Source organism: Uloborus diversus, chromosome 7 (assembly GCF_026930045.1).
Source record: "Uloborus diversus isolate 005 chromosome 7, Udiv.v.3.1, whole genome shotgun sequence".
Lineage (NCBI taxonomy): Eukaryota > Metazoa > Arthropoda > Arachnida > Araneae > Uloboridae > Uloborus > Uloborus diversus.
Genome location: NC_072737.1, coordinates 74,356,365 through 74,380,633, shown reverse-complemented (window position 1 = coordinate 74,380,633; position 24,269 = coordinate 74,356,365). Strand labels below are relative to the sequence as shown.

Here is a 24,269-nt window from a genome sequence, read left to right as displayed (position 1 = left end):
ATTCAACATGATAGGCAGAAATATTTTTCCGAAATGCGTAGTCTTATCTAAGATTCCTAATTTTTTTCATTTTATAAAAGCTTCGTTTACACATGACAAAAATTTTTACTTTTTTAGAAATAAAACAGAATACAAAAATTTGGTTATACCTCTGAGTAATGATCATTGCAAAATAATTGGTCCTGGTTTTTCCTTTCAACTGAAAGAACATAATATGGAAGCTGATAAACTATTTTCTCTTCTGTTGCAAAGAGATTATGTTATGAAACTTTCAATCGAACAATTAAAGGATATTCTTTGTTTGATTGCAAATTCAAAAATTAATACACATGAGCATCATAATGTTTTGAAATATTTAGATGAAAAATGCGCCCTCAGTGCAGAAAGATGGAATTTAGATTTAACCTTACGTATTTTAGATGCATGGTTTATTATTCTTGGCAAAAATGCATTCAAACGACGATATTACGGAGTAGTCACCGGTATTTGGGGTCGTAAAATGAAAAAATGTACCAAGTTACATTTAATATTGATGCTTTATTTTGTTGGAATGAGTAAAACAGCCCCTCCTTTTCTAATGGAAATGATAGAAGATAAAATGGAAAATTTTGCGTCCCAATTTACTGATGAAGAGTGGGCTATAGCATGTGTGAGCTTTTTTAAAACGAGCAAACCATTCAACTCCAAATTATTACTTGATCATTCTTGTAATGCTGCCAAAAATTTACTAAACAGCGATGATCGATTTCATTTAATAAGCATTTTAAAATGTTTCAGATTATCTAAGCATTATGATGAAAATTTGTGGTGCATGCTTTCAGAATACATTAAAAATGAGTATAAAGCATTTAACTTTGTTGAGTGTGCTCATTTTCTTGCAGTTTTTGCTTCACAGACTTTATATGAAAAAGAATTATATGATTGTTTAGAGTACCAAGGTCTGAAAACTGTATCATCAGAAGAAAATCAAGATGAAGAAGATCATGATTACTCAAAAATCCATCCATCTTTAAGAAGTAGAGTTAAGGACATAGCTCGATTTTTATGGTCAATTTCAAGTATGAGTCATTTGGCAAAAGCAGAAACATTGGAATCAGTTAGTAGTCTTTTAGAAAACCGTTTCAAACTTGGAGAGTTTGAACCAAATTCATATATTTTAGTAGATTGTTTGCAATCTTTCATTATGCTAAATTATTATCCACAGAATTTAATTAAAAATGTTTTGCAACTGGAATTTGTAAATAAAATAGTGTTTAGTGATAGAGCAAAGCCAAAATATCAAATGTTTTTTGTTTTAAACAGTGTTCAAATAGAATATCCAGATGCTATAATCAAAGTAAAAAATCGGCACATTACTACACCTATACCTAAAGCTTTAAGTAAAGAACTCAAAGAAAGAAATGGATTCCAAGATCTTTTTGAGTTTTTAAAGCAATCTGTCTCTTCAAATATCAAGTATTGTTATATTTTCCCTCATATTGTAATAGGTGGCATAATATTAAGTACTGATTTGAATTCGGCTTTAAACTTTCCATCAGGGAATAAGAGAATCTCTTGTAATAGTGCTGTAAATTTAATTAATAATGGAATACTTTCAAAACATTGCATCGATATTTTTCAAGAAGGCAAGACTTTTACCTGTGTAGAAATCTTAGATCCATCAGTATGTATACGTGGAACAACTGAACCGTTAGGTTTAATGAAAGCCAAAATTCATCAGTTGAAGAAACTAAACTTTCATGTAATTACTCTGACTCCTGAAGAAATTAACACATTGATTTCAGCCAGTAATTCTGAAAATTTTTCTAAATACTTAAAAGAATTTGCATAAATCATTTATTTCAGAATAATTTTGAAATGGCCTAAAAATGTTTTATCAGCATTTGAATTTATTATCAAAACAAGCCTCTACAGTTATGTTTCATTACTGCAGATTACATAAATTTTAAATGTTTGATTTATTTTTAGATTTAAATCTGTATATTTACTTAGTGTGAATAAATTTTTCTTCCAAAAATACTGAGATTATCCTCACATTTGTTGAAATAATATTATATGAGATATTGCTGCTCTTTTATTTTATATTTTTTCTATTGATATAGTTTTATTTTTCTTAATGTGAAATCAAATTTTCGTTTTGTTCTAGTGCATTTTTTACTATAACTTAAAGAGTGAAATGAAAAAATCTTTGAAATGCAATAATCCTTTACATAATTTTGAGCCTACTTTCCCAGTAAAAGTCGGAGAAAGAAGAAAAAAAGCATGAAAGAAGGCTTAATGCATCTTGAAAATATCTCAAAAAACAAAACAAAGTCAAAAACAAAAAAAAAATAATTAAATAAATATCGAAAAATTAAAAATTTGAAAGTAGGGTATTGAGATGGAGAAAACATCTGTCGGTCTGTCCCCGCTAATAACTTTTGAGTGAATAGTCCGAATCAAACAATTTTTTTTGTTCGAAAGATCTCGGCGAGGACACCTCATTCCTATATTTCACTTTCTGATTTAAACTATTTTTCCTTCAATTTTGAACAGTTCAAAAAAACTTAACATTAGCGCCTACAGGGAAATTCAAGGCAATTCCAAACTTAGAGGCGAATTTGCTTCAAACAAACTTTGTAGCAAAAAGCTTTTGATGAAAAACATACATATATAAAATATCTGAACAATTGTTGAACAATTTTCTGTTCAATTTTGAACAGTTCAAATCCTTTAACAGCGTCTACGGGGAAACTGAAAGTCTATGTAGATTCCGCACTTGAAGGCGGATTTACTTTACACATATTTTGTGGGAAATAGCTCTTGAAGACAAACTCCCGACTCCGACAATTTTGGGACACCTGACTCCAACTACTGTGCCCGACAATTAGTCGGACTCAGACTTTGACTCGTAGCTTTGGCAAAAATTTATACACGGAGGAAAAATGACCGACTTTGATTCTTAGATATTCGACTCCAACTCCTTTATCTCAAAATAAGTCCGACTCCACAAACATTGGCAGACTGGCGGACTTGAAGGGAAATGACTAATTCCAACTCTAAGTATTTGACTTAAATACCTTCGGCTCCCGAATCTGACTCTTTTATCCCAAAATGAGATTGATGCCGACTCCGAAGCCATGGTTTTGACTGTAAAATAATTATTGTTAATATGACTTGTTTTTTTTTTTCATTCTAATGTTTTAATTTATGTATTCAGTTTTCAGTGGACATCTACATAAAGATATGCGCAGGCGATTTCTTTTTTTTTATATAATGAAAATTATTGTTTTTATTTATTTTAAAATGTACATTAACTCATTTAAAAAAATTTTTTTGGCAACAGGGGTAAAACAAGCCTTTTTTTTTATTTGATGTATTTATTTTAAAGAGCTTATTAATTTTAATCATTATTTTATTTTTGAAAGCAGTTAAAGAATTTTTTTTTCAATGGAAAAAAGTATTAGCTGCTTTGTTATTTGTTCGTTTATTTATTTATTTTTTTTACGTATCTAATTTTTAAGATGAATAAGGCGTATTTCATTCCTAGAAATCAGCTTAAAATATTATATTTGAAACAATTTGCGATTTTAGCTATTTTTGAAAATATTGATCAGATACTAGAAAGTAGATATGGGTATATAGGAAAGTAGGCTTGTTTAGTTCTATATGGAACTTCTTGTTTTTAGAAACCCAGTAGCAGATTTTTTTCAGCAATCGACGACGTAGATTATAGATTAAAAAAAATAGTCTGTGAGAGAAATTGACATTGCATTGTAAGAATGAAGGCTTTCACGGCTGGAGTCTATAATGTTGTGAGATTTCGAGCTGTTGTGCCATGGTCTGAGTGTTGTTTCCTCAAACGTTTTCACTGCTTCTGCGGCGGTCATCTTCAGTGTTTATGTGGTTGAAACTTCCATGGAAGCGACACCTTAGCAACTGATGCAGATTTTGAGGTGGTGGCACTATTTATGTAGGAAGAGCTAGCTCTCCCTTTGTTTTGGGCCAGGATTGGCTGATGAATGTTTGTCCTTGTTTCTGGTTGGCTGAAACTTGAGCTCTCTTCATTCTGGTGTTGGAGGTCCATCTCTATTCTCTGGTTGGTTATAAGTATATCTCAGGATAATCCGTCTAAGTGCAGCATGCCAGAGTTTATCTTACTTCCTTCTTAATTTTTGTTGAAATTGTTGGGATGTATGAAAATTTTGATTGCTTCTCTGTTTAATCTGGTGGGAAGTCCTTGAAAGTATTTTGGTTTCTTTGAATTTAATCTTAAGGGTCCCATCACTAAAAGTGTGTTCCGCGACTGCTGATTTCTCAGATGGCAATTTCTTTTATTCTTGTATTAACACTTCTTTTTGTCGTTGACATTGCACTGTTAATCGTAAAATCTAAATTGGCACCGAAAAATGTTTAAAACAGGAAGCTAATATAAGTAGCATGCTTTTTTTATAAGTAGAATATATCCCCAAAGATATGGTGCAGCAGGGTATCTGCTACATTTAGAGTTTTGAAATCCATGACTCACAAAATGTAATTTCTCCAGAAAAACATACATTTCTCACAAGAATGTCTAAATTAGTGTTTTGTGAATATAAAATTGCAACTATCTGAATTTTTTTGCACGTATGTTACTAAAAATTTAAATTTAAGTGAAATGTAACGAGTTGATCTACTATCAGAGCAAAAGTTAAAAAGAAAATCATAGTAATTATGCAACAATGACTAGTGATACACGAGCTGATTAAGAATTTAAAATTTGACAGAGTCGGACCTGTCAATCTCGAATTTCATGGGACAGAAGGAAAATTTGGGAACAGAAGTTTTGATAGAAGGTTTAAAAATAAGCTATTGGAACCAAGTTAAAGAGTTAACGGATTCTATTGCATTGATATTATTGATAATTCAGAGTATGACATGTTGTGATTACACATTTTACTAATTAAGTTACTGCTCTGGCCGAAGTGCCATATGATGCACTAGTGGTTTTCAAAATGCCAGCAAATTGTTTGTCAGGCCATTGAAATCTAACACTCTAGGCCGCAAACAAGCCGTCGGTTGAAGACCACTGCTATATAGATTTTTTTTTTCATCTGGTGGAGGAAGGAGGGGTGCAGTCTAATGAAGACAATAGAAAAGCTTGTTTTTGTTCACATTGATATTTATCATCTTAAAATTTCGTCAAAATTCTATTTTTTTAAAAACCACCACTCTGACCCCTGGTTGTGTCTACTTAAATCATACTCAATTTTGAACATTCCGTATGCTGATTTTTTCTAGTGTAAGCAGGTAGCTGTTCTACGGTACATATGCTCAATTATTTTGCTACGTTCCTTCAGTTAGCAGACTATCACCCAATTAGTATTAGGTTTATTGATTTTGGTTCTTTTTCTAGATTCATATAACTGTCGCTTCCTGGATCAGAAATTTTGAAAGTGTTGCCATATGGTTTTTTCTTATATTTCCAAATGGTTTGCTGGTATTCCTGAGTGCCTGTATTACTTTGTGGCCCATTTTGAAATTAAAACAAATAACTTGGTATGATTCAAAATAAAATTAAAAACATAATCAAAAGAAGAAATGAAAATGTTGTCATAAAAGTTTATTCATTATTCTAATGCATGTTAAATGGGCATTTTAAAAATATTTTGCTATGGACAGAATGAAACTCAATTAACAGAAAGCAAAATACTCATTAATAAAAAGAATAATGAATAAAGCAGTGCAAAAATTAATGAAACAACAGTAAAAACAATTTCATCACAGTTTCAAGAATTTTTTTAAAAGAAACATTTATACAACTGACAAATTTAAGAAAAAAAAAATGCTTTCTTACCACTTCTTTCTATGCAACATTCTATGATCATTTAGATTACTATAATAACTTGGAATTATTTATTCAAGGGGTGAGATGAATGATGAGCACAAGTAAAATATGCTTTATATTATATGTATTAGTTTACAACATATTGTTAGGTTTTTATATTATACAGTAATGATTTTTTAATTAAATAAAATTTTAAATTGACTTCTGATAATTTACATTATGGTACATTGAATGCAAGTAATCAACAAAAAGCACAACTGAAGCAAAGGGATATAAGTAGACTAAGACTATTTGAAGTTTCGAGCAAAATGCGTTTAAAGTTCAGATCCTAGGTAGTCTTTCATTATTTTTTTTTTTTTTTTTTCAAAATCATGCTATATAGCAGGCACTCACCAGAGCTACTAGTACCATCTTTTGCCCTAAAACAGAGAAGGGGTTCGCCTACCATTTGTACTGATAATCTCCAAATTTAATTTTGTCATTTACATCTCTTTGCTTCTAATTGCCTCAACTTATCTTTTTTTTTTTTTTTTTTTTTGGTACTTTTTTCAGAAATTGAATGCGTTATGGTTGAAATTACTTAAATATGATAAGCATTTAGTAAAAACAGATCATTAAACAGAAATTTATCAGTATTTAGTTTTTTTTTCTAAAGCTTACAACTTGATGGCAGAAAAATCTTTTAGATATTAAACAGCAAAGCATCTCTTAAGTACTATTAAGATACATAGCAAAAAAAGAAATTATTTGCATTCAATTTAGTTCTGTTTCCAGTAAAATATATATATATATATATATTTTTCTTCTAATCTGCATGGTCCAATGAGAAGAATTGTTAATATTATTTTTTTCCCTTGTAAAAATATGAACCAACTATGGCACTAGTTATAGGCATGTTAATATTTTTTGCAAAAAAATAAATATTAACTTGAACCATGGAGTCCATAGTAGGGCATTTTAACTTTTTTGCAGAATATGTCACAAATGGTTTTGTTACCTTTGTAATAAATTAAGCTTAAGATAAATTAGTTTACTGTGATTCAATCATAGAACATTTAAAAAGTTATTCATTTGAGATTCTTGCACTTTTTTTTAAAGTGTACTCTTGGAATATTATACATACAAGAAACTTAGTTCAACAACGTATATACAAAGAATAAAATCCTATGAATCTTGGTCCATCTTCATTTTCTTAAGACTAATATTTGATTTCCTTTTACGTTTCATCCATTTCGCACATCCCTTTCCATACCAACCAGAAATTGAGGAGTTTTGAACAGTTGATTTTCCATTCTTGTTTTTTAAAAAGTATGTCCTTGAATCAATTTTTTCGGCATTTATTTTTAATAAGGAACTAGCTGATGTAACATCTAATAACTTAACTTGAGGTTGTAAACTGCATGAGTCAAGGCTAAAAGATAATGGGTTATCAACATGTTTTTGAAAAGGCGCATCTTTGATTTCTGATTTACAATCAATATGCATTGAAACATCCTTGGAATCTTGTTCAGAGATTGGTTCTTCTTTTGTTAAAAATAGTCTTGTTGTAGTTGATAACTCGTTGGGTGTTAGAGGTGTTGATAGTTGAAAAATGGCATCATTTTCTCTAAAAAAAAAAAAGACAGCATGTAGCTTCGTTCTAAATTTCATAATTAAAACATTTGCTAAGTAATACACGACAATTAGCTTTGCTCTAATTAACAACATTAGAGTGACTATCACAAGACTTCTACATGCTTTTAATCCAATATGCTTTGCAAACTATAGAGCCCTCTCAAAGGGTCAATTTCTGCTCTTTTTTTTTTTTTTTTTTGGTTTATTAATAGTGTTTTAATTTGTTCAATTATTCAAACATTGTTTTATTTATACTAAAAGTTATGACTCCCTTTAATTTGGATTTGATGACTGTGGTTTATGGTAATTTATGCTGTTTTACATCAGCTGATTTATAAATTGGAACTGGGCTACCCACACCCCTACTTTTCCAAGCTTCGGGGCACATTCAACTCAAACAGAATTTGATTGAATCGAATTTGATCAATTGTATCTATCAGTAACCAAGACAAATTTATTTTGCCCACTAGGGTATGTTATCTTTTTTTTTTTAGTATTGAATTGTGCATTTGGGATATAATGTATTTGCACCAGAGAGAAATTCATTGCTATTATTATTTTTGAAAAATATTAACAAGGTTAACCTACTGGAAATTGAGCCTCAAAATTTGGAAAAAAAAAAGGTAAAAAAATGGTCCTATTCCAAAAATTTTAATGAAAATACAAATGTTTAAAATTCTTGTTCTGATACCATTCAAATGCTTCCTTTTAACTCTTTTAGAGGTGACGTTTCAACACTTCTTTTAGGGGGTAGAGTATTTTAAATATGAGTTTCTTCAGTTTGATACAAAACACATACTGGTTAACAGAAGGTGGTCATAAAAGGGGTCTAATATTAAACAAAAATAGTGTTTAAAAAATGATAACATTAAAAAATGAATAAAAATTTATGACAAAATTTTCTCACTTTATGTAAAACACCCTACATACGACATCTTTGAAATAACGGAAAACGCTTGTGCCTGGAAATGTGTTGAATTTCATCAACTATTTCTCAAAACTAGAGAGATTTTTAAAAATGAACATTGGTTTGCGATTTACAAAAGTTAAATTTACCCATTTTTTATCATCCGGCTCAAAATATTTGGGGGTGCGACCGCCCCCTCTCACCCCTCTAATTTGCCGCCCCTGCATGTGTTTATGATTTACTACATTCCTTTACATTATTTAATTTGCAATAAACCATATATTTCTGTTAACTTAATCAAAAATCGATTTTTTGACCATTTTTTGTACATTGCAGGGCTTGAAAATTACATTGTCCAACATGCCCGGAGCATGTAAAATTCCAATCGGGCATGAGCCTTTTATTTACTTTTATATGCCCCACTGGACATGTAATTATTATAACATTTAAATTAAGTATTGGTATTTTAATGACGACTTATTATGTACTATTTATTTAAACTTTTTTTCATGTTTTATATTGAAATAATTCTTGATTCAGATATGAAGCTGTAATATTAATTTTTTGTCTGATTAATGCTATATGACAAATTTAAATATTTTTATTATTATACAGTAAATGTAAACTGTGCATGTAAAAGTTATTGGAGCATATATCCTTTAGACAAAAATGCCCAGCAGGGCATGCAAAAATTAAAAGATTTTTCTAGCCCTGGTACATTGCAATATTTTTCCTTTTATAGTCCAGTAATATTTTTTTTTTCACAATAAATGTGCACTATGTATCTCTTTGCTGGAAATGCAAATACATATATTATTGCATTAACAACAGAGAACCCACCACACGGAGGGTGGCTGCACTTTATGCTCCACTCTGCCCTTCTCATCCACCCAACCAAGAAGGATAGAAGGATAAGCATAGAAGACTTATTTGGGTATTACTCACATTTTTAGTAGTAGCTTTTAATATACAATAATTTAAATATATTCAAGATAAAAACTTGACATACTTATCATATGGAGGAACATGAATTCCTAGTTGAGACGTGAGATGTTTCATCACTTCATCACATTTGCCTAAAACATTATTTTTTAAAAATTACATTTTATTTAAATGAAACCTTAAAAAACTTCATTATGAATGAAAAAATTTTGAATATCATTTGGCATAAGAAAATACAAAACATAAACAGATCAGATTTTAAAAGGTTAACCAAGAAGAAAACAATAAAAAAAAAAAAAACAAATAAGTTAATCAAATGTCTTAAAATATTGATAAATAATGAAAAACTAGCATGCTGATTAAACAGTAAAATTTTATGTAACATGTAATAACAAGAAATAATCGTTCAAAACCTTATTTTTATTTTTCAGCAAATTTGATGCGTTATGTTGTCGATTTTTAAAAAAGAAAATTAAAATTTTAATGTTTTAGAAGAATTAAGTGCATGTAAATGAAACTAAGTAAAGTAAAATTATTTACTTTATAATCATGTAGATGCACGAAATCAATAAGTTATTCACAAGTTAAATAGCATCTTCAGTGAGGCAACAAAAAGACTTTTAATTTCTTTTCAGAATATTTTAGAAGACTAAATTGATGTGCTGTTAAATGACAACATACAGCATTTGAGAGATAAAATGATTTTTGTAGCAAATTTGATGCGTTATGTTGTTGATTTTTTAAAAAAGAAAATTAAAATTTTGATGTTTTAGAAGAATTAAGTGCATGTAAATGAAACTAAGTAAAGTGAAATTATTTACTTAATAATCATGTAGATGCGCGAAATCAATAAGTTAATTGCATTTTTAAGTTTTACAAACCTTAGTTCTAGGTGAACTTATAAGTTTCAAGTAGAGCTCAATTCTTGTTTCTTTCTCAATGCAATTATACAAGTAGTAATTAGCCAATGTTAGAAAAATAAATTACTATCTTCTTTATTAGCTACTTTTAAGGAAGTTATGGTCAGTAACATATTGTCAGATGGTTAATTCTCTGGCTGGTTTTGTTGGATGCAACACTAGGTTACCATAAGAACTGCATGCAATTTGTACATTAAAATGCAAAAGATATTGGGAAAATCCAATTATTTTACTTATGAGTACTTCTCTTATCATACAAAGCAAATGTCCTATTTAAATAATAATAATAAAAGTAACTGATGAATTACAGTAATTGGAAAAAATACATCTTTTTAAAACAGATGTGTCAAATTTCAGTTTTGTTAAAGCCGAACCGTAATCTTTGAGTACAGTTAGAATCCATTGATTTGCGCAAAAAAAAAAAGAAGTATAATCGTTTAAATAAAACATGAATAAAATTGTAAAGAAGCACAGGGTAGTTTAACAGAATGGCAGTCTAGTCCCCACCCCCTTCCCTCTCCGATATCCCACTTCTGATAAACATGTGTGGAAAGCATATTAGTAATGTTTATCAAGCATTATAAAAGCCCCTTTTTCCATACAAACATAAATCAAGCAAATACTTTTGATAGATGAAGAAAATTAAGCGTGAAAAGTCTTCTGCTTCATAATATATTTTCAAAAAACCAAATTAAACTATTACTTCTTTTGCAATAAAACTGTTCAACTGCGCTTTTTTTTTTTTTTTTTTTTCAAGTTGAAGTATTAATTATTGCTGCTATAACTTTCACAAAATATTTTCCTAAGAACATTTTGTATATTTCTAAGCAAAATTTATAAAGACATCAAATTTTTTTCTGTAGCATTTTAATTTTAAACTACGTAATGTTATTGATAATTTAGTTTTAAATTCCTTGTTCCAAAAAAAGCTTTTATTTTTAACAATTTACTAAAACCATCTAATACCATGAATTTTCAATGTTGCTTGAGAATCCTTTGGAGTATACTGAAGATTTACTATGAATAATTTTGGTCTCTTGCCAGGAGGCCGATCAGTTACCCAAAGACAATGATATTTTCTCAGCACCTGGAAGGAAATGTGATGCAGCATTAACTTAAGGAACAACAAAAAATGCCAAAAAAAAAATTTAAATATTTGAATTAAAAGCAAAAACACAAGATAGAAATAATTCAATAATATTTATGATTTTCAATGGCAAGATTTCTAAACTATACCTATAGCTAAATTTTCATATTTGAAATAACAAAAGCAATATTAATATCAAATGCTTTACAATTAGCATCAATAAAAATTTTTAATTATTTGTTGAACTAAAAGACAAATTACAGTTAATTCTGCATTATTTTTCTTTCAAAAAAACTTTCTTTCTTCTTTTTAAAAACAGAAGAAAATTACTGCAGCCAACTAGCAATATTACACTTGACAATACAATTTTTAAAAAAAACTGGAGATTACTTTCATAGCAACATTAAAAATTAAAAAAACATAAGTTAATTTTACAAGGGATTTTAAATGAGATGAAACTCAAGAGCAATATAATTATTAAGGCTATGCATTACATATTTTTAATAATTTTATGAATGTCCAAAAAAAAATCTATAGAGTATCTCACAATGTATCAAAGAGAGAATCAAGAGCCTGAATACTTTTGAAAAATAAATCTCAAGAAACAAAACTAATTTATAATGTTTCTAACAAAAAATAATAAACATTTCAAATTACAAGTAACAGCAAGAAGATTATATAGGAATGATTGGTTTCTTAATCATGGTCTCCAAAACAAAAATCAAATCAGAAATTCATTAAATTAAAAACATTTTTTATACAAATAAGAAATAAGGTTTAAAAAATACAGACTGTGTTCTAATAAATAATTAATTGCATCATTACATATGGTTAATAAGTTTTACCAAACAACAATAAATATACATTTTGATTTATTCGATTAGAAGATTAATATTACAATATACTAATACAATTAAATTCTCCCTCTTGTACATTTAAAGCAAGAATAAAAATTATTTAATCCAAAGCAGAAAGAAGGTTATACAATAAAAGGATCTCACAAAAATAATATTGTACGTAGTACAAGTGGACAAGCATGAGCTTTGTCATTATGAGTTGAAGGGAAAAAAAAGGATGGTTTACATGTTTTATATTTCATTGTTATAATACTTATAAACTCACTTACTTTTAAACTTGTGCCAAGGCATAATATAAGATCAGCCTTTGATACAGCCTTAACAGCTCCTTTCCAGTTCATTGGCCAAGGTAAAATACTTTTTTCCCCAAAATGAACAATTGTGTCTTTCAGCTCAGTAGCACACTTTTTGCAAAAGCGTCCAGTTTTATGCCTATGCAAACCAGTGCGTTCTGTGACATCAAAAAGGCGAACATACTGCTTTATTGGTTTGCATTTAGTGCACACCTAAAAAGTCAATGATAAAACAAATTACATTATAGTTCATAAACATGGAGAGAAAAAAAAGGAAAAATAAAAATATACACCTTTAAACAGTAAAACTGCAGTATTTTTGAACACGCAATTCATATCACTCACTCCTTTCAAAAACATGTCTCAAAAATTAGCGATTTTGAGTTAAGCCTTTTTTGAACTGCCATGAATGAGTAGCATATCCCAGCATTTCTATAACTTAATATTCTGCCGTTAGAGAGCAAAAGTACTGTATTTGCATTTACAAGTAATTTTGGAATGTTCTTTTCAAGAATGTCACACCTTGGGTAGTGCTTGATCCATTAGGCATGAAACATCTGTGTTGTTTAGTAAAAGATGGTATTATTTTTTAATTTTTATTTTTTAATCAAGAATGCAGTATTAGTATTTATGTCAGTAATGTAAGGAGAACAGTTATTAACAATAATGATATATTTTGAGATATTTCAAATAGTATCTTCAAAATTTAGTGCAAGAACGTTATAAATAAAATGCAAGTTTTTAAAACATACATTTTACACTTCTTCATAAAACAGAGCAGAAACACAAGATTTTCTTGAAAAAGACTTTACGCCAAAGAAAAGTTTAATCAGTGGCTTGAAATATAGTTTAACTACATGATATCTTACTTTTAAATTTTTAAAATTGCTTTCCTGAAAAATAACGAGTTTCAAGAAGTGGCATTGTTGAAAGCAGTGAGCGATGTACAGTGAAATCCTATTACAATGAATACCGATAAAACGAAATATCTGCTATAATGAACAAAACTTTCGGTCCCATTTTAAAACACATTAAGATAATGTATAAAAAATCTCGTTTAAACAACGCGATTTTTTTAAAAAATTCGTTTCAACAAAATTTTTCTCAACGTCAGTTTAAATATTTTTTACTGAATGCTGTTTTCAGAAACTAGACTTTCACAAATCGTAACGTGAAAACTCTGCTTATACTTTTGAAACACAGCCATTCAAGGTGCAAATTCTGCTCATGCTGAAATGTAAGTTGATGTGTGACAACAAAAGCCAATGTATAGACATGTGCAGATGATTTCTGCGCACCAAACGTAAGGCACCCTGCGAATTTGCAAGGGAGTCAGCAGTTTTCAACTTTTCTTGCAGTCTGTATAAGTGACATTCATAAATTAGAATCCTTTAAAATGTCATCTGGGACCAAATCTCTCGTAGAAAAGAAAGTAGCAACACTTTTTTGTGATTATGAACAATGAATAAAAATTCAGTGTCACCAAAATGAGTTTTCATCAAATAAAAATGTTCATTTGCAGTTTCAAACGCTTTATTATTTTGCTATTTTGTATTCGTCAAAAAGCATAGCCAAGGCACAACTACATAATTCCAATAGAGTCAAGCAGGAAAATCTTAGACATTCAGAAAAATGTCACATACATCAGGCATTCCACCAAAACAGTAATTTTGTCCAGCATATGATGCCTCAAATATATTATTAAAAATAATACTTTTTTTTTTTTTTTTTTTTTTTTTTTTTTTTGCTTGACAAATTACAATTACAAACCTATGTGCTATTTCTTAACCAAAACATTTCATCATTAACCTTTAAAATTTTCATTTTCATATGGGACAAAGTAGCTACTTTTTCATGGAATGGCCCTATACTTTATTTTTTCTAATGGTTTAAATTATTATTTCTCAACAAATGAGATATGTTTCCTTTATTTTGGAACCTTAGTTTTTGAAACATATAATTTTGTTGTTTTTTTTTTTAATTGCTACATAAATAGGGCAAAAATATTAACCAATTCATGCTGCATATTACAAGAGGTTGATTTTGGATGTCCTGCACATGACGCATGCAAAATAATTAAATTTTGAATAACAAAATTATTTAATAAAAATAAAACTGTGTCTGGCATAACTTTGTATCAAAAGCAAAGAGTAAAACATGTGCTTACTCCTGTTTAATTAAAATATTAAGATCTATAATGAAATGTTGGTGAAATTAAAAGAATCTAATCTTCCCACACATGACGGTGGAGTGGCCCATATTCACAGTAGGAGAGAACAATTAATCCTTGTGTCAATTTATCACATTTTTACCCATTATGTATTTTGAACATCAGCAACAAATTAATAAACTAAATGTAAAAATTACGTTCAATATGCAATTTCAATATTAGGTAAGTATTTAAAAATTATCTTCCTCTGCATTCTTTAAAACATGCTTGCATCCGCTTGTCATTTATAGTGCAAATAAATTAAAACATATGTAAAATAAATAAGCCCCCCCCCCTCCCCCGGTTCTTTCTAGTTGTGCTTCAAATTCAAAAAAAAAAAATGTTGCAAAACTTCTTTTAATCAATATTTTGAATGAATATCAATAAAAAATAACCTCTATGAACATATTTCCATGGACTTCTGATAAAGCACTTTTTGGCAAACCACTTCTTAAATGCAACCCATCACAATTTTGAGAAACAACATGAGATATTAGTCCTTCTTTATGCATTTGCTTCAGTGCCATATGGGTAAAGGTAGGTTCAGCAAGACTCAGATCTTTAAATCTAACAACCAAAAGATTAAAATAAATTTAAAAATACTATTACAGCATTCACATCACAAAACAGCACATAAGAAATTTATTAGCTTTTTTTTACCATACAACATACATAAAAACTTTTTTAAAAACTTTTCTATAAAATGAAATTTAAAAAAAAAAAAACACACACAAGAAAAACATATTATAATCATTTTTGCAGCTTGACTCAAGTTGATTGTTTTAGCTCCTCCAATTCTACCACTATATTTAGTGCCTTCTTGTAGTACTTTCACAGTAATAAACAAAGTGCCTTTAATATCAAAATAAAAACAAAAAACCCGACTGAGTAAAAACCAAAAAAAAAAAAAAAAACTAAAAAGAAAAATGTATAAGCCGAGTAGTTAAGAATGTTATTAAGTAATATTGAATAACTACACCGTTGAAATAGTTTTATAACCGTACACAGACAAGACAAATCATAAATTCAAAAGCAGAATAGAAGGATCAACAGTCGGGGCCCATTCCTTTCTGATTCAAGGAACCCCGTAAAATTTGAATGAGTTAAACAAATTTCCGCTTTGTTCACTTTGAAAAAAAACTCAGTCATCTTAACCATTTCACTTTGCCCCACATTCCCCTACAATCTAATCCAATTTAAAGTCAGTACATTTGTTTATAAAACATAAAGAAATAACTGAGTTAATTAATAGAATAATTAATTGCCATCCTAAAAAATAACTTTTTAAAGCTATACTTATCCTATTGAAAGAGAAAATCTAAGTCAGCACACGAGTCAAGAAATTTTAAATAAATATATGATTAAATCATATACCCGCTTTGCACGTTTTTTATTTCAATAATTATAACCTTAAATTAATAATTTTAAAAAACGGAATGACCATCATAGTTTATAGGTGGATAGTGTCAGAATAAGTTAATATTATTGACAGTAAATAAAATATATAAGCTGGTCTTCAACTAATTAAAAGTTACAAAACTTTTTTTTTAACTTATCATTTTTTTTTAATTTTAAACCTGGTTGCGCAATGCCGCTTCACTGGGACTGATAATAACTCGGGGTTGTTCAGGTAAACACGGTATACATATTCATTGCCGCTAACACACTATGGGGGGGGGGGCATACGGAGGCCTACCTGCTTTGGGCCACCCTCCCCTACATTTTCTTAAATAATACAATTTTTGCACAAAATTATGAAATGTGGCAGTGAAACAATATATTTTTTAGCATTTTTTGAGAAATTTCAAGTACCTGTATTAATACCGGTATTCCAGTACTACGTTTTAAAAATACAGAATACCGGTACTGAATTGTTGGTCCGGTAATCCAATCCCTACTTACATGTAAATACTATATTGAACACAACAGTGAAGGCCAGAAATACCTACTGGAGGGGAGTTTTGATCAAAACAGCCTTTTCACATGCATTACTACTGCATTAGAAATTTCATTTATGCTAAAACCAACGGCTCCGGAGGGTGTTTTCACCCCCCCCCCCCCTTGCTGCAGCACTGATTGAACATGAAAAACGTGTTTTTAAATATTCAAACAAAAAATAATAATAATAAGCAAAAAAAAATATTATTACATATCAGTGGCACCTCTCTAGGGGGACGGTCCATCCTGGGTGTCACCCATCGGGGGTGACACATAAAATGGAATGGGGTGGTTTCCTTCAGTCAAAAGTACTACTTTTAGTCATTGAAATGGATAGAATGAGCAAAAAAAATAACATGGGCACAGAAAATACTTTCTTTTTCACAACAGTTTTTTTTTTAATTAATTTTTTTAAATGTCTGATTTTTCAAACAAGGTGTGGTCTTGATGACATCACAAATGATGCACTTTGCCGCATCTTTCTACTATGTTTCCATGATATGATGATCAAGAAGCGAATTAAATATTGCACTCAATGCTTGCTATCAACCATATCGTTGCCAATACATGTGAGTAAAGATGCAAATTAAATATTTTGCACTGTGAATGGCATTTCATCATTTGTGATGTCATCCGCAGAAGCCGTAAATAATGAAAGAGCTCCGATTTAAATTTTTTTTTTTAAATATGAAACTTAAACAAATTATTTAAAAAATTGTCATATCCTCTGTTTTTAAGCACACTCTTTCAGAAAAAAAATTCTTTTAAAATTTTGGGAATGACCCCATTGCAAGTTTTTGAAAAATATGAAGCTAAAATGCATTTTTAAGACTACAAATTTGAAACTTTTTTTTTTTTTTTGAATTTGTAAAGGGGGGGGGAGTTACATCGCAAATTACCGCCCCGGGTGTCACCCATGCTAGGTACGCCACTGTTACATACCTATTTATTTCCTTTTCCCTTCTGAATCTAATATTTTTGACTTGATATTTTACATACATATTTCACAATTTCATAGGAGATAGTTCACAAAAGCATTACCATTGTATGGACTTGATGTTAAATGTATCAAAGATAATAAAAGTCATTTAAAGGAAGATAGAAAATATGAAAAAGAATACGCAAAGGGAAATATCACATACACAACAGCTTTGCCTTTTTGCAGAAGAGTCCATACACCTTCAGGCCCACGATAATCAGGTATTTCTGCAGACTAAAAACAACAATGAAAATTAGGCATTCATTACAGAAGTATAGATCTTGAAAATATTCATGATATATTTAAACTAAAAAATTTAATCCTTTAAAAGGTATACAAAAACTAAAGAAATTCAAAATTTTAAACAGATTGCATATTTCATAAAATTGTAGCTTCTATACAAAACGGCAGTTCAATTCTGCACTCTGTTTTAGAGCAGAATTTGCACTGATGCATAGGTAAAAGGAATTTTAAGTGTGTATGAGTTCTACAAGTTTTGAACTTAAAAGTTAACTTTTCATCATAATGCATCCTCAATCTCAAAAAGAAAAAAAAAGCCTAAAAAACAACCAATTGGGTAGAAGGCAGAAAGAGGCACAAGATATTTGACTGGCATATGTTTGAACTGAAAATATGTTTCCCACCAAACATAGTTATAGCTTAGGTAACATGGTCATATTATACACAGTTTTTAAAAATTCATATTTGCTTTGACTTATTAGAAAACAATAACATCATTGTTTTGAAAAAAAAATCACAAAAAAAGGTAAAATATGATTAATATAATCTACCATTTACTTTCTTTGCAACTTAAGTAATTTGCTAACTTACTGTACTAATGCCAGCTCCTGTGTAAACAACAGTGCAAGAAGATTCTTTCATAGCTTTAGCAAGCTCAGCACATTTTATTGATAACACTTCTGGCGAATCAATTACCTATACAAAGAATTAAAAACATACATTAAAGCTTTTGAACCGTTAAAAAAAATTAATACTAACATGAATATCAACTGTTCTGTTTACTTTGGAACTCTTACTTTAAATGGCCGAAAATATTTTATTTTCAAACTGTATGAATTAAAAAAATATATATTGCAGAGAAATATATTGGGATATTTCAATGCGACTTTTAGATTTTAAATTTGATTTAAATAATTGACATTAAAAGTTAAAACATGAAACGTATCCTAAGGTATAAAACACCCTCTCCTACTGATAAGAGAAAACAAATTTCTTCAAATTAATTATAAAATTCATGTACTTACAAAAAAATTTTTTTCCTAATTTTAAAGGATTGTGAGATTTGGGTACTTATGTGGCTATATTCAGCTAGCTTATACAAATATTTGGCAATATGTGAGTGAACTCACCAATTTTGAAAGCAAGTTCAAACCATAAAAGATTGTACCAGAAGGTTTCACAAAACAAAAGTACACATACTCAAAAGGAATGTACTGGAAGCTGGTTAACATAAAATTGCTTTTCGAGAATGGGTCTAAAGGTAATGCAAGGAATTGCAGGCCTGTAAGTCTGACTTGAGTGGTTTGTAAGATTTATGAAACTTTGATCAAAATTAAGATTATGAATTTCTTAGAGAATAGCCTGTTGACAACTAGTTTGCAGTAGGGTTTCAGAAAAGGTAAATCGTATACAGTCGAACCTTGATATAAGGTCACCCTTTGGGACTTCACAAAACTGACCTTATAAGCGGGGTGACCTTATAACCGAACAATATAGATTTTATATCATGTGTTTAAGGAATAAACATGCATATACATTAATTCTTTTTAAAATTTAAAACGTTCAAAATTATCAGTAATTAGGTTATAATAGTTTAATAGATTTGAACCAATAAAAACATTTGGAATCGGTAAGAAATTTTAAAATGATTTTTTAGAACTTTCATGTAGAGTAAAACTGCTAATGAATATGAATAAGCAGAGAACTGATGTGCAACTTATCTAACTTAAAAATTATCATTAATATTGAACTGATAGATTTTTTTCTTTAATTTAAGCACAATAGTTTTCTAAATGTTCTCTGAAAATTTGCAGCTTCAGCTTCTCATGATTGGTAAAAAAGTACACTCTGAGTGCCCTCGTTATTACTTTATACTTTAGTGTCACTGTCGTATTACTCACTTTCTACCGCATTCGGTGCAATAATACATTAATAGGAATACGGCTTTTCACTTTTTAACGATCGTATATTGGGGACAATTCTTGGAAGCGACTCTATTAAGCACTGAAATCATTCAAAGAAATCAGACAGAAGTGACCTTATAAGCGATTAATGTATTAAGACTTGACCATATATCCGATAAGACATAACATAGAATTCCTATTCAATGAGCCGGGACTTTAGAAAAGTGACCTTATATGCGGGGTGACCTTATAAGCGAGTGACCTTATATCGAGGCTGACTGTAATACTAATTTGTTGCATTTCTACGACAAGGTTAAATTTACTTTAGATAACAAAAAGTGTGGTGATCTTATTTACATTAATTCTCAAAAAGCTTTTGATAAGGTACCACATGTTGCTTTTCTCAGCAAATTAGCTGATACAGTGAAAGCCTGATTCTACATTTTCTGTTGAACTAGTGATAAAAACTTTCCAAATGGGAAAAGGTAAAATCGGAATCGTGTTGAAAATCTTAATAATTGTTTAAAAATCGATTCTTACTCAACAAAGTAGTGCGAAAAATTTACAAATTGAAAGTGGGTAGTAAATATAATATTAACAGAATTCGTGATAAGATGACACTTGCGACACCAACTTCTAGAAAATTGCCAGTAGGTCTAATCTTGATTTGTCATTTGACGACCAGCCAAAATCCATCTACAAAGCACAATTAGACAGAACATAACAATAAAACAAATTTATCTTGAAAAAATCTAGAAAAAAAAGGTGGTTTTGTACATGAAAACTATTTCAATATTTATAGAAAAACGTATTAAGCAGACTTTCTGAAAAAGAGCAACGAAAAATCCAGAATATTTTAACATTATCAGTATCAATATTTTCAGAGACCCCAGCAAAAAATGATGTCCCAAATGGTATAACGTATGAAACGGACAATGTAAAATCAAGGTTCCACTGTATACGAAAAGGAGGAAACACTTTACTTTGGGTTAGGAATTGGCAGCTAGACTACAAAATTTATGCTATGCCTTTTTATTTTTCTTTGCCCTATTCAGAATGAAACATACTGTACATAAAAAGAAAATACCTCTTTTGCTCTTTCTTTCAAACATTGGTGCTTCTGAATACTATTTTGAATATGACTAACTAATTCTGGTACGCTATCTAACATTTTTAGTTCCTCTTCTGTTCTTTCTAAACATGTTTTCTTCAAAATTCTTCGTACCTGTAAACAAAAAGTTTAGTATAAAAAAATCTTGCAACAAATTCTCCTTCCCTCTAACAGTATTTCATTTTTCATCAAAGATTTTTCACCTTCTAATCAAAATAAGCATAGAAAACTGTTTGAAGTATTTTCGTTATCATATTTTTTTTTACACAAAGATGCTTTTTAAGAATTACAGTAGACTAGTTCCATAATATGATTCAACTTATGAGAATTGGCTTACGTGAGATTTTTCTGAAAGCAAAAGACAGAGTTTTGTTATTAACTACTATTGGTTACTAAATATTTGCCTATTTATGAATGGATTTTTATCTATTCATTGCAGGCAGAAGATTCCACTGTAAATCTAAAGTCTGTATGAATTGTAAGTGTGTATGAATAATCATTCTGTATTCTCCATTGAGGTAGGAACAGGGAGGCTCTCGGGGGTAATGTATTCTCCATTGATTTTTTTATCATTCAAAATGTGAAAGTTAATTTTAACATAAGTGGCACCTAAGCTCACTGCTTCACTTAAATCTAGAGAAGAGAAAGTTTCTTACAACCATAGAAATAAAATCATTTCTCTTTTTTTTTCTTCCTCCTTTGCCAAAAAGTTAAAATTTCCCGCCAATACTTGCTCTTTTTCTGCTTTTGGCATAAAATATATGTATTATATCATAATGAACTAACTTTCATTTCTCTTGTTCGATTTGTGTAACATATTGAACAACTTTATTGTTTATAATTTAATTATATATGTAATTAAAACATCATAAAACAAGTACATGTGTGCAGCGCATGTTAAAATCCAAAGTTAAACTTTCCGTGGTCTCCTGATGACCATTTTTTAATTCCATCTTTTACTCAAAATATTACTAACCAGAGGGGGTCGGGCCACATCACAACCTCTTTAGATAATGGAGGTTGTTCATATTACAATAAGAGATATCATGTTGACAAGATTTCATTGTATTCCCCTTTCTATTTTCCTCCAAAGTTCCAATTTTTACGAGTAAGAAAAGAAAAAAATTATGCAAAACAGTAAAATGCTATTTTTCATACAGACAGTACGAAATTCTGCAATGAATAATGTTGAAGAATAATTTATGATAAAATTGCAATATGGATTTTTTCCTAATTATTGCCATGCTTTGAAATACAAAAACAATACTAAACATGCACACAATTTAAAATTACTTATACATTTACATGCATTATTTATACGTTATTTATGCATTTACTTATACATTTACATGTTGGACGAAAGTAAGACACTGCTTCAATGAATGAAATTACAAATAAACCTAAGAAAATATTTAGTTATAATTTGCAACAGAAAAATAATGAACTTTTTCACTGCACATAATGAAATTGCTTGTTTTGCACCAGAAAATGTCATATGTTTTTCATTTCCCAACACATTACAACTTGAAAATGCAGATACTAAATTACACTAAAAACAATAACATATTTTGAACAATAAACCTGTCGCATTTGACTTCTTTCACGTTCTTTAAACAGTATATGCTGTAGATCTTGATTCTTCTTAACCTGTCTTCGCGATCTGTCAGCCATGATTCGAAATTACCAACTTAATCACAGGAATAAATTTGAATCCCAACAAAAAAATAAATACAATAACAAAACAAAAGAAAAACAGTGAAAAACCAAGCGAAGTCACAGTTAAGAAAATTACAGAAGGTTCAAATCTTTTTCTTTTTTTTTCTTCATATACAAAAGGCCTATTTCAAGCACTTTCAACGCTGACGCTCCTCTCCACTGACATTTTTTTTCTTGACAGAGTATGAATCGTGGGGAGATAGAATTCGCAACTCCAACGAACTGTAGGGGGCACTGAAGTCACTGTCTAATGGCGGAATTGAAAACTAAAACAAACGCACATGGTAACAAAGAAAATACTAAAAGGGTGCGTTCGACGAACCTCACCGGTTAACCAGTAAGTAACTGGTTACTTACCGCAGCGTTCTATGATCAACCGGTTACCTCACTGGTTACCATTCTAAGCAGTTGATTGGTTGATTGGAGCACGTGATCATTAGTTGTCACGTGATTAACTAACCGGTCGCTCTCGGTCGTGCTCATCGAACGCAACCAAAGTGTTGTGATTTTTGTTCGTACGCATGATTTTTTCGCTTTATTCTTTTTAAATTAATTTTCAAAGTCTTGTGGATATTCTGGCCCACGTAGAAAGAAATGAGAATTCAAGAAGCATTACTAAACGTCAAAGATTAATGCAAACTACGTAGTTCGTAGTTCTAAGCAGCTATTTGTTGAATTCGATATTTATCAATTCTTGATAAAACTAAATAATAATTGTGGCCTGACAAGAACAACAATTAATGCTAGAAAATTCAATATGACATTACAAATTATTATCGAAAGAAGATGATACTTCTTTGCCTTGCTTGGCTAGCGCTTATTTTTTTTTTCCATTTGTAGCTGAGTTTTATTTCTCTCGAATTCCCGAATCGGTTCATTTAAAAATTTTCTGTTTCGATTTTTCTAATTTCTGAGTTACGATTTAATTGTGTCATGTTATGCAAATCATCAACAAAATTCTCACGGATATATGGTGGTAGTTTTCTTTTCAGTTGATTGACCATTATTTCTTTTCACTTATCGAATTCTGTAATCTTACTACCATTTTATTCCAATCATGATAAAAATTCAAAATGGTTTAACTAAAAACGCGAAATCTCGCCAAGGCTACTTTGCTCGCACAATACCAAAATTATAACCCTAAACAAATTTGGCGAAACCTTTCAGCTGAGAATAAAAGGAATAAAGTAAATTCTTTCTCGGTTATTCATTTTTCATTTTGTTCTACGATAATAAATACAAGAAAATATTTTGCATACTGTCCATTCCAACTAAATGCTGCTGTAAAATATGATTAGTTAAATTAATTTAAGATTAAAAAAAACTCATATTCTTACAAATTCATACAATAAAAAATTTTACCTGGTATAACGTTATCCAATTTTGTTAATCCAGAGTTTTCTTGTTTACGCGTCCACCATTTAATACTTTTTTGAAAGAAATAAGGAAAACTAACATTATTTTGAGAAGCTCGAGAATACTCTTAGGGGACGAATTAATTTCTGTAGCTGAAAGCCAACTAAGACACATCGATTGCGTTAATAAATACTCAGAACAAACTGCCTGTGTTTACGTCAACAGACACACATGGAACTAAAACGTGGCAATGTTTTAGTTCCATCGGCAGTTTTGTAAATCACCGCAAGGTAGCGTATTCGAGCGCTGGAGTTCCGAATAGCGGCGATGATCAAAGGATTTAAGAAACCCTTTGCCAGAAAATCGGAAACGTATTGCTCAGAAGTTACT

At 29.9% G+C, this 24,269-nt stretch overlaps 2 protein-coding genes across 2 annotated transcripts; one reads left to right on the top strand and one right to left on the bottom strand.

The window, feature by feature from the left end:
- The first annotated feature begins 7 nt into the window (after window positions 1–7).
- Window positions 8–2,002, top strand: LOC129225943 (FAST kinase domain-containing protein 5, mitochondrial-like). Its single transcript, XM_054860489.1, has one exon. The coding sequence runs from the start codon at window positions 8–10 to the stop codon at window positions 1,829–1,831; it is 1,824 nt and encodes a 607-aa protein (XP_054716464.1). The 3' UTR covers window positions 1,832–2,002.
- A 4,784-nt stretch (window positions 2,003–6,786) lies between these two features.
- LOC129225894 (NAD-dependent protein deacetylase sirtuin-7-like) lies at window positions 6,787–22,549 on the bottom strand. Its single transcript, XM_054860424.1, has 9 exons — window positions 22,389–22,549; window positions 20,784–20,921; window positions 18,384–18,488; window positions 17,716–17,786; window positions 15,031–15,202; window positions 12,403–12,639; window positions 11,156–11,276; window positions 9,337–9,403; window positions 6,787–7,412 (listed from the first exon to the last, which is right to left on the bottom strand). The coding sequence occupies exons 1-9, from the start codon at window positions 22,476–22,478 to the stop codon at window positions 6,971–6,973; spliced, it is 1,443 nt and encodes a 480-aa protein (XP_054716399.1). The 5' UTR covers window positions 22,479–22,549; the 3' UTR covers window positions 6,787–6,970.
- Between the last annotated feature and the right edge of the window lie 1,720 nt (window positions 22,550–24,269).

Coding starts and splice junctions, on each gene's coding strand:
- LOC129225943 (XM_054860489.1), top strand. CDS start 8: ATGATAGGCAGAAATATTTTTCCGAAATGCGTAGTCTTATCTAAGATT.
- LOC129225894 (XM_054860424.1), bottom strand. CDS start 22,478: ATGGCTGACAGATCGCGAAGACAGGTTAAGAAGAATCAAGATCTACAG. Junction 18,489..20,783: donor TGAAAGAAAGAGCAAAAGAG/GTATTTTCTTTT, acceptor TTCTTTGTATAG/GTAATTGATTCGCCAGAAGT. Junction 7,413..9,336: donor CATGTTCCTCCATATGATAA/GTATGTCAAGTT, acceptor TTTTTTTTTTAG/AGAAAATGATGCCATTTTTC.